Source organism: Anopheles bellator (genome assembly GCF_943735745.2).
Source record: "Anopheles bellator chromosome X unlocalized genomic scaffold, idAnoBellAS_SP24_06.2 X_unloc_1, whole genome shotgun sequence".
NCBI lineage: Eukaryota > Metazoa > Arthropoda > Insecta > Diptera > Culicidae > Anopheles > Anopheles bellator.
Genome location: NW_026684271.1, coordinates 159868 through 169825, shown reverse-complemented (window position 1 = coordinate 169825; position 9958 = coordinate 159868). Strand labels below are relative to the sequence as shown.

General features: G+C 41.6%; 3 protein-coding genes across 4 annotated transcripts in view; 1 reads left to right on the top strand and 2 right to left on the bottom strand.

Annotated features, from left to right (window-relative positions):
* The window catches only part of LOC131214110 (rhythmically expressed gene 2 protein-like), a 66207-nt gene extending 59980 nt beyond the window's left edge, over positions 1-6227 (bottom strand). For both annotated transcript variants that reach the window (XM_058208474.1, XM_058208475.1), the window contains exons 1-2: positions 6168-6227; positions 4550-6106 (exon numbers count right to left, since the gene is read on the bottom strand). In XM_058208474.1, the coding sequence (XP_058064457.1) occupies positions 5244-6106; positions 6168-6177 (873 nt within the window). In that variant the 5' untranslated portion in view covers positions 6178-6227 and the 3' untranslated portion in view covers positions 4550-5243. The remainder of the gene's footprint in view (positions 1-4549; positions 6107-6167) is intronic.
* Positions 6228-6367: 140 nt separating this feature from the next.
* LOC131214109 (protein dj-1beta-like) lies at positions 6368-7456 on the bottom strand. Its single transcript, XM_058208473.1, has 2 exons — positions 7111-7456; positions 6368-7040 (listed from the first exon to the last, which is right to left on the bottom strand). The coding sequence occupies exons 1-2, from the start codon at positions 7333-7335 to the stop codon at positions 6495-6497; spliced, it is 771 nt and encodes a 256-aa protein (XP_058064456.1). The 5' UTR covers positions 7336-7456; the 3' UTR covers positions 6368-6494.
* Positions 7457-8705: 1249 nt separating this feature from the next.
* The window catches only part of LOC131214124 (armadillo segment polarity protein-like), a 29310-nt gene continuing 28057 nt past the window's right edge, over positions 8706-9958 (top strand). The window contains exons 1-2 of the mRNA XM_058208495.1: positions 8706-8918; positions 8994-9026. The gene's annotated coding sequence lies outside the window, so the exon portion shown is untranslated. The remainder of the gene's footprint in view (positions 8919-8993; positions 9027-9958) is intronic.

The following is a 9958-nucleotide window of genomic DNA, read 5'->3' as shown; positions in this document are numbered from 1 at the left end:
GAATCCATTGCATTGCTCATGACTTCGTGGTTGATGCACTTATAACTATATATTTACCACCCAGCGGGCAAAAACCGTCGCGCGACCTCTGCATTAGCTTCTGCATAACGTCTGTATAGGAAATTATGCAGAAGCGTGACCGCGCTGCAACGCTTCGTTATAAAGAACACTTTAGCGATGTGTGTGTGTGTTAACCCTATTCATCCGTACCCTACCCATTCATACTCACCGTATCACATATTCATACCCCCCGTTTCGGATCTAAATACGCATCACACGCGGTTTAAATTTTAAATTAAACACCTTTATTTATAATTTATGAAAAAACACGATAAAAGCCCCCCGTGACGTTGCGTGTCTTCAGCCCGCGGTTGGTTTCGTACAGTAGGGTGCGACCGGTGAAGTAACTGCCCAGCACACGCAGCAGCTTCGGGTGCACGTGCTTCTTGCCTATGCGACGACGGCTTCGGGATCAGCACCAGTTGTTGTTGTTTCCACCCCTTTGGGATGGAGTCTGCTTCAAGAAGCCGTCCGAATAGGCTGCAGAACACGGCAGCGTATAATGTTTTGAAGCAAATACAAAATGTAAACAAACATACGGCTGTCAGCTAATTTGCTATAAAATAAGCTTTCTCAGAACGGCCAGTGTGTGTGTGTGCGTTCGACAAACGGCGTTTCGTCAGCTAAGGAATGACAATCGTCCGTCGACCGTCCGCCAACGGATGGTCTTCGTCAGCGGAGTGACGAAGACCATCCGTTTTGGCGTCCGCGTCGGCGCGCTGTCGATGCGAAAGCTCGTGGCTCCTTGGGATCGTAGCGATGCATCGTAGCGTCTGGACCGGGATTAAAACACGTTGTAAAACATGGGACGGAAAACGAGAGAATTAAACACGTGGAAAAAGACAGAAGGGACAGAATGAAAGATCAAGTTTATGGATTCTAAACCTTCTATTGTTTTGTTGTGGAAGTCCAGAATGGAATTGATAGCCTTTGTTGCGTTTTTCAACCTAGTCTCTAGAGCGCTATTGATTCTAATTTGTTTGTCGTTTTGATCTATAAGAGAATTCATGCTAGTTGTATATTTTTAAGCTTTGAGAGATTAATCTCAGCTGCGTCCAAGCTACTGCAATTGCCAAAAATAATTTCTCGAGGTTTCATCTTCGTCGTGCTATGCGTCGTTATGTTATAGCGAGATATGTATTAGAGTCGTTATAGAGGGCAGTAGTTAGTGCCAATCCTTCATATAGGGAAAGGTCTTCGAATTTTTGTCTATTTGATAGATACATCTCCAGTAATGTATTGTGGAAGCGTTCCACGATACCGTTACTATTACTGTTGCTAGCAAAGTGTAAGGAGATACCTTTACTATCTAGAAAATCCCTAAATCGGGGATTTCTAAATCCTGGCGCCTGATCGCAACTAATCATTTTCGGCAAGCCAAAGATTTTGAAATACTCGACTAAGGTACTGGTCAGTTCGTCCGTCGTTTCGTTTTCAACCGGATAGATTTGAGCAAATTTTGAAAACGAGTCTACGAGGGTGAGAAATTTTTCCGTTTCCTTGACGTAAACGTCGATAAAGACATTTTCAAATGGTTTCTCGTAAACCCTTCCTGAATTTTCTATTCGAAAAGTTTTCCTCTCGTATTTGGAAAACTTACAATCTTCACAATTTTTTGTGAAGATTCTAACCTTCCCAAGCATTCCAGGAAAGTACACGGATTTTCTGACTTCATCGTATGTGAGTTTATAACTTCGGTGGTTGAAGTTATGAGCCTTTCTTATGTACTCCTCTTGGTCAGTAGCTGAAATGATATCTGGTAGCAAAAGATTAGAATAGTGTATTTTCAATTTTTTGTTGTAATTAGTGCGAATAATTTCGTCGCATTCACGTACGATCTCGACTGGCGCGAAGATACAGTTGCTGGACGTTGGATCTATATATTTCTTTAGGATGTCTTTGAGATCCTCTTTACTATAGTTACTATACTATAGTTTTATGAAAAACGTGCCTGATCTGGCCATGGAAGATCTTGCACATGATATGTGGGCTTTTCTTAGGGTCCGACGTTACTTTCATTATCAGTTGATTGCCATATTTATTGACTGTTTCGGGCTCGTACAGTTTATCGTTTGGGAAGCATTCATTTGTCAATGCTTGGTGGTTTATTTCGGCGGAGGGGATTCTTGAGAGCCCATCCGCAACCACATTTTGTTTCCCTTTTTTATATACCAGCTGAAAGTCGAACTGCTCTAGGTACAGCCGCTGGCGTGTTACTCTTCCTGTAGCATCTGTAAGTTTGATCTCTTTAGTTAAGGGTTCGTGGTGGGTATAAATTGTAAATTTTCGACCATATAGGTAGGGTCGAAATTTTTTTGCTGCAAAGTAGATGGCTAATAATTCTTTTGAGGTAGCAGAGTACTTTTCTTCTGCTTTTGTTAAGGTTCTTGAAAGGTACGCAATTGGCTTTTCTTTGCCTTGTACTAATTGTGTTAATACCGCTCCGATGGCATAGTTTGAGGCGTCGGTAATCAGAATGAAGGGTTCCTCAAAGTTTGGGTAGTGTAGTAGCGAATCGGAACACATGATGTTCTTCAATGTACTAAAGGACTCTTCGAATTCCGAACTAATTTCAAAAGTTTTTGGCTTCCCTCTGAGCATGATGGTCAGGGGTTTTGCTATCTTCGCAAACCCAGGGATGAACCGTCTATAGTACGAAATTGTCCCGAGGAAAGATTTAAGCTCCTTCGGGGTTTTGGGTAGGGGCCAATTTCGTACTGCTTCGATCTTTTTCGGGTTAGACTTGACCCCTTCGGCGGTTACTATGTGCCTTAGGAATTCAACCTCTTTTCGGAGGAACTCCGATTTATCGCACTGTACCTTCAAATTTGCATCACGCAGGGTCTGTAGGGTCAGTGTGATGTCTTTTAGGTGTTCATCGAGTGAAGTTGAGAATATGATGATGTCGTCCATGTAGACGAAACATCTTACTCCCAGATGCTTCCTTAAGACTGAATCTATCAGCCTTTGGAAAGTTGCTGGGGCGTTCTTTAATCCAAAAGGCATTCGAACGAATTCAAATTTTCCATGGTCTATGTTGAATGCTGTTTTCGGAATGTCTTTGGGGTCTATCTCGATTTGGTGAAAACCGCTTGCAAGATACGGTGAAATATTGGGCCTTTCCGAGGCGATCGAGTATTCCGCTTATTTCCGGGATAGGGTATCGGTCTGCAGGGGTTTTTTCGTTCAGCTTCCTGTAATCCACCACTATTCGATATTTATTTTTGCCAGAGTAATCGATCTTTTTTGGTACCACCCATATGAGGGAGGTCCAGGGAGATGATGATTCCCTAATAATTCCCGACTATAGCATTTTTTGTATCTGTTCGGATACCACTTCCCTCAGATGGTATGGGTATTTGTAGGTTTTTTGATGAACTGGCTTATCATCGTTGGTTTCGATTCGGTGTTTAATTTCGTGTGTGAATGTTAGCTGTTGTCCCTCTTTAAAAAAAACGTCCTTGAATGGTTTTAATGTTTTGGCCAGGGCATGTATCTCTTCCTTGTTTAAATGTTCTGCAGGGAAGTGAAGCTTGTCTTGCATTTGGGTTTCATTCTGATTTAGGATGAAGCGCTCATTTGCGAGAGGTGATATTTCGCTTATTCGAGCTCGTTTTCGGTTTGATAAATGTACGATAGCTCTATTATCTTTTGTCAGGTACAGGCCCGGTTCTAGTGTAATCTGCTTCGTAAGGTTTAGTTCGTCCTGAACGAGAAACGTACCGTCGGCTGTGGTGCCGATTTCGAACATATTGTATGCTTGCTCATGAAAGTTTACTGAGCATGGATAATATTTTTAGAGAGGATAATTGGTATCCCCTATAACCAGCTGGTTGTTTCCTGAATCTATTTTGGCTTGCATTGAGGCCAGGTTTTCATAGCCAACTAAGCCGTCGAAGAAATTGTGAAATTTAAAGAGGAAGTAAGGAAGTTTTTTGTCACATGATTTTTTTTTTCACTTCCACTTCTTCTTCTTCATCGTCCTCCGTCCCTTCTTCTAACTCATTGTGGTTCACTTCTGCTCGAGGCTTATTCGAAAATTTCTTCTTTTGCACATATGGTTGTTTCTGCTTATCGTTGTTTTTGTCCCGTTTGCGCAGATTACTGCACAGGCTTCGCCTTTTATTTTGCTCTTTATGGCGCGAAAGTAGTTTGCGTTAAATGTGTCGGGGGCTTGATTCTCCCCCTTCACTTTGAATTCTTCGTACAGCTCCTCCACATCCTGGAGCCATGCGTTCAATTCCTTCTTACTGCCGGAATAGTCCGACAGTTGTTTAATCGGGTCGGGAACGTGGTATGTACTCATCGTTCCCTGTATGATATTTTTAAGCTGAGCAATTTGCATTCTCAGCTGCTCTAGCTCGTCATAGTTTGTGGCTGTGCCGGCGTCACTATTGCCGACAATACCAGCGCTACTACGAGTCTCGGGCATTGTTACTCGGGCGATTGTTAGTTGTTAATGTATTTTATGGGGATGGGCTTTACTCACGTTAGGTAATGTAGCATCAGGTGAATCGCGAGCGGGTTGATATGTTCTCCGGGATGTCGCCGCGTCGTCCAACTGTGTGTAACTATGCTGTCGCGTGATCTCCGGTGATATGCTGTAAACCACTTTGTTTTACACTCGCGAGTATCCCACTTCTGACACCAGTTATGGGTTTCTTCGACTTGTGGTCGGTTTATTATACGTACATTAACAACTTTAAGCACTAACTATGACAGAGGAAAGAGGGCCACGCCAAAGGTGCGGTGGCCCTTTATAGCCTAAAACAGCTAGCCTAGCCGTTCTGGGCGTCGTCACCCTATTGGTGCGCAACCGTGGCGTGACGTGCCAAGCAAAGTGTTGGGCTAGCTGTTTCACTACGCTCGCGTCTTTTCTAGGTCAACTGGCATTATGGCTATCCCGAGTGGCATTATGCTGTTCTTTCTGTTTTTCTGCTGTTTTTCCTAACGCAGAAATTTAATAGACATCTAATCTGCTTAACTTCCGACGATGAAGTGTCCTTTAATCACATTGCGTTTGACAGAAGTCATGTTTGACGAGCCTAGGCTGCGTACACACTTCGAGCTTAGGCTGCGCACACACTTCGAGTTTGGGCTGCGCTACAGGAGGTCTACACTACATTTAATGTGCATAAACTAACTATATTCATCGCGTTCATAACCATACGTGTGCGAGTATTTCACCACGGAAACGTAGGATCGTAATCTAAAGACGTTAGTAGTTCGGGAATGTCCGGGAACATATGCTGTAGTGGCACGGCCTGACGAAAAACTTCGTCCCTATGCTTAATTGTCATATTGACAAGTAAAGCGTGCCAGCCTGCAGCGCGAGCACCTAGGTAGTCCTCTCGGCACAAATTACCTATGTGCAATGCTTCGTGCGGGTGAATATTGAAGTTAGCAAGATACTTTGCTTTTTCCAGAGCAATACCAAAAATCGCTGGATCCGGCTTTTCCACTCCCGCCTCGTAGCTAGTTACAATGAAATCCATGCCCCGTTCGCCGTCTGTAGCATACATATGATTGTTGCGCAGGATCCTTTCCAATCGGGGATCGAAGTTGGACACAATACCGAGAACGGAGGACATCGCTGACGCCTCTTGATTATATTTTAACTTGCGTAAAAACTCGTCCACACCAGAACGCTTTTTCCAGCACACCCCATGCGTATCGGACATGTAGTCATCTATCAATTGATCCGCTATTTTCGTTAGCAACGCGGCAGGGATATCTCCACGGTTCCGTTTAGTCACATCCAGTATTACTCGTTCCACCAACATTCGCCACCACCAATGCCAGTTTTCCACGTCCTGTTCGAGCTGCTTTCGGCCGTGTCCAAAATTGGGATATTTTGTTTTGAGCATCCGAAAAGAAGAACTGAAAACGTTTGCTATTGATTTTTCGTCAATAGAAAGTCCCATGCTCGGATGCAAAACACTGGTAATCGTCTGAGCGTAGTAGCGTTCTGGGCGCATTGCGTACTCGAGTAGGGTGTCAGTAACGTCGAACGTAATCAATTTAAAACGCAGCAGGTTACTTCTGACTGCAATCAAAAACGTTAATTACAATGCATAGATAATACTGGAAGGTAGCAGCTTACTTACAGTTGTTCATATTTAAGCAGATTACGTTCACCAGATACTTCACAACAAATGAATGAGGGACTCATCAACAGCGGAGCTGTCAACTGATCGTCGAATGTATGTGGAAGGGACCCTATTTCGGATTTCTTTCGTCATACCACCACCACAGATTACATTTCTTTGAAGTATAAAAAAACTAATCGAACAGCGTTAAATTGATTAAAGCATAGCAACTAAATTTATTCTCATTTATTGTAGACAATGCATCGACAAAATCGATAACTCATTTTTAAATTGTGTCACGTAATTTTTAGTCGTAAACAATTTCTTACATGCTTGGCATGTTTGTTAATATGGCCATTTATACAGCATATTAATTGCTACTTTTTCCGCTTCTTGCAAACTTGTTAAAACGGCAGCAATGGTAAGAGCAAAATCAAATGTTGTAGCTGGACCCATACTGGTAATGAGGTTGCCATCGACGATTACGCGACCGTAGTGCGATTGATGAGGTTCTTGCCAGTCATATCCTTCTTTTATGAGTAATTGCTTTAATGCTGGGTAACAAGTCAAGCGGCGTCCAGCAAATAGGTTTCCATGCGAAATGAAGACAGTCGGTGCTGCACAAATAGCACTAACAATTTTTTCACTATTTTCATAGCATCGCAGCAATGATCCTACGGCAGCAACCTTCGACATGATTTTACTTCCTTCGAGTCCTCCGGGAAGAATCAATGCATCAGGTAGCATGTCATTAGTGAGGGTATTCTGTTGCAAGTATGCCTGAAGAGTTGTATCTGCACGCACATTCACATGGCGAGAGCATTGCACTACCAACCCCTGCTCACTAGCGCCTTCCATTTCGTCCAGCACTAACGCCACCGTGACATCGATCTAAAGAAAAACGGGAAAATTGAGATGTGATATTTAACCTCTTCACAATAGAAACCAATAAAGTTCCTACATTGCATCGCCGCAGAACATCAACAGTAATAACAAGCTCCATTTCCTCGGAGCCTTGTGCTACCAGTGCCAAGACACACTTTTTCACCACAGTCGTTTCAGACATTACACTTCGAAGCCAAGACGGAACAATATATGTTATTTTGGTATACGAATAGAAACGATTTCTTTTTATTGATCGACAGCCCGAATTCTCTGACTCTGACTGGGGAGCTACATGAGGCATAACGTAATGTTTTAGACATTACAGATTAATGCCAAACCGCTGCGCCTCTGTCAAAACGTTTACGGGTCGGCCGAGGCGTAAACCCGAGCGTAATTATTTTTTTCATACGCTTTGCTTACAAACAGAGGATAGTTTAAGTTCTTATTTGCTGGTATAGCAACAAAATCGGAAAAAACAACAACAAAATTCAGAAATCAATTAATTTCTCTTCTATTTCTATTTTCTCAGACCAAAAACACGAACGTAAACACGTTTGACATTTCGTTTTTATATTTTTGCTGCCACACGAAGCGTAAACGTTTTGACGTTACAAATTAATTTTACGCTAGTTTTCACGCTTCGTGTGGCCTCCCAGTAAACGTTTTGACGTTACAAATTAATTTTACTAGGCGGCTACACGAAGCGTGAAAACTAGCGTAAAATTAATTTGTAACGTCAAAACGTTTACGCTTCGTGTGGCAGCAAAAAATTAAAAACGAAATGTCAAACGTGTTTACGTTCGTGTTTTTGGTCCAAGAAAATAGAAATAGAAGAGAAATTAATTGATTTCTGAATATTTTTTTCTGTTTTTTCCGATTTTGTTGCTATACCAGCAAATAAGAACTTAAATTATCCTCTGTTTGTAAGCAAAGCGTATGAAAAAAAAAATTACGCTCGGGTTTACGGCTCGCGCGAGGCGTAAACGTTTTGACAGAGGCGCAGCAGTTTGGCACTAATCGTTAATGTCAAAAACATTACGGAACACCTCATGTAGCCCCCCAGTTACGCTAGTTTTCACGCTTCGTGTAGCCGTCTAGTAAGTCGATGCTTGTTACATTTTATTATAGAGAACACGCAATGTTCAGAAGGTTAGGTGATGATGTTCATTTATTTGGTTAATTTAATCTGATTTTGTCTTGATCTTCAGCAGTTCTTTCGTCCATACTGCGGCTTTAATTAAAATTGACTACTTTCTACATTCAACTTTTTTAAAATAAACTTGATGTTCCTTTATTTCAAAAATATGACTATGGAAACAAATTTCTTCACTCACACATTCCAATGTGACACACCCACAATGTACACTTTTCTACCCAAAAGAGGCCAGGGAATAATGTGGATTTTATAATGCTGAGTTTGTGTATTCTTTTTCTCGATGACTTCTTAGTTTTTTCTGTAATATGACAATCGTGCTTTCCCTTCTGTTATGTTTTTCCACATTTGGCTTCTTAAGAGGATAATTCTTAAAAACATTATAGAGAGCATTTTCAGATGCTCTTTCCCGTTTGTGCATATTGTGTTCTCTTTTCATGAAGCTGAATAGTCGAAGGCAAGCAGTGGTTCAACTTTTATCGTCGTGGATGGTTAGCAGTAGTTAGAAGTTTGGTTTAGCCGAAGGACGCTTGGTGGGTGATCCAAAATCAACTGCGTACAAAATTAATCAGAAGAATTTAAACAAATCTGCTTGTGTTTCATGTGAGTCTTTTTGTGTCAAAAAAGGTGCAATTCGTGAAATCGTGAGCATTATCTTGAAAGTTGATGAGGATAACGAGGCGTGTACTGTAACTTTGTAGACCAGTGTGCTCTGTTACTTTTGTTCTTGGGTAAGGGTAAAAGTTATTGCTTTTGGGCACGGATCGCGATATAGAACGTTCTTTTTGCTTGTGACTCCGTATTAGCTTCCGAACTCGGCACCCAAATACTTGCGACGGGTAGGTACTCTGTTTTATGGAATAAACGATGTTTAATTTGTGGAATGTTCTTTTTTATTTTTCTATATACTCTGATTGGTGGTTGACGATGCGCGCCAGAAAAGGAGGGCTTGTCACTCTGATAGTTGGCCGAAGTGGTTGAGTGACAGAGAGAGTAATAATGTTTAAGAATTGCTGGAGGTGTGCAGTGAGCATATAGAGCACTAATGAGTCAGAAGGAGCAAGAAGAAAAATAACCTTGAGCGAGAGGGAATGAGTGGATGAATGATTGGTTGGTTGATTGTTTGATGGGGTTGGTTGATGATAGACTGGGATAGAGAGTGATAGACAGAGAAACGCGAAACTCCAGTTCCGTGGAGACCTGTTTACAAGAGCAAGTTTTGCATTTTTAAGTTATGTTTACGAAATTTTTTATTTTAATATTTTAGGCAAAGTTGCAAGTTGTGCGTTTCCTGTCCATGGTGGTTTAACATATTTGTGAGTAGATATGTTACATTTTGAGCTCGAATGATCATAATATATAGAGCTATGAACTGATTGGCTGAACATAGTTTCATTTAATATTTGACTGCTTCCAACATTGCCACAATACTACTTCGAAAGGATCCAAGTTTTTTCACATTTGAACGGTACCGTCAATTTTCCTTCGGACAGTTTAGATATGCGGCGTTCTATTGTTCAGATTGAGCGAATCAGGTCAGAGGCGTTGTAATATAGCACCTCATAATGTGTTTTCTCCAAACTTTCACGTAGTTGCTCAAATTGTTCATTCTCCTCTTCTTCCTCATTATCATCCTCTTCATCATTCCTCCTCCTCATCCTCCCACACACAGGTGCGATACGATTCGGTCGATAGAACAAAGTAAGTTTGATTCATTTGCAGCAGGAGGCAAATTCGTTTAGAAGCTACCAAAAACTACTTCCGTCATCAC

Bases quoted from the DNA above. Each gene is read 5' to 3' on its own strand.
- LOC131214109 (XM_058208473.1), bottom strand. From the start codon at position 7,335: ATGCCTCATGTAGCTCCCCAGTCAGAGTCAGAGAATTCGGGCTGTCGA. The intron at 7,041-7,110 runs GTAGGAACTTTA...GTTTTTCTTTAG, and splicing joins ATGTTCTGCGGCGATGCAAT to ATCGATGTCACGGTGGCGTT.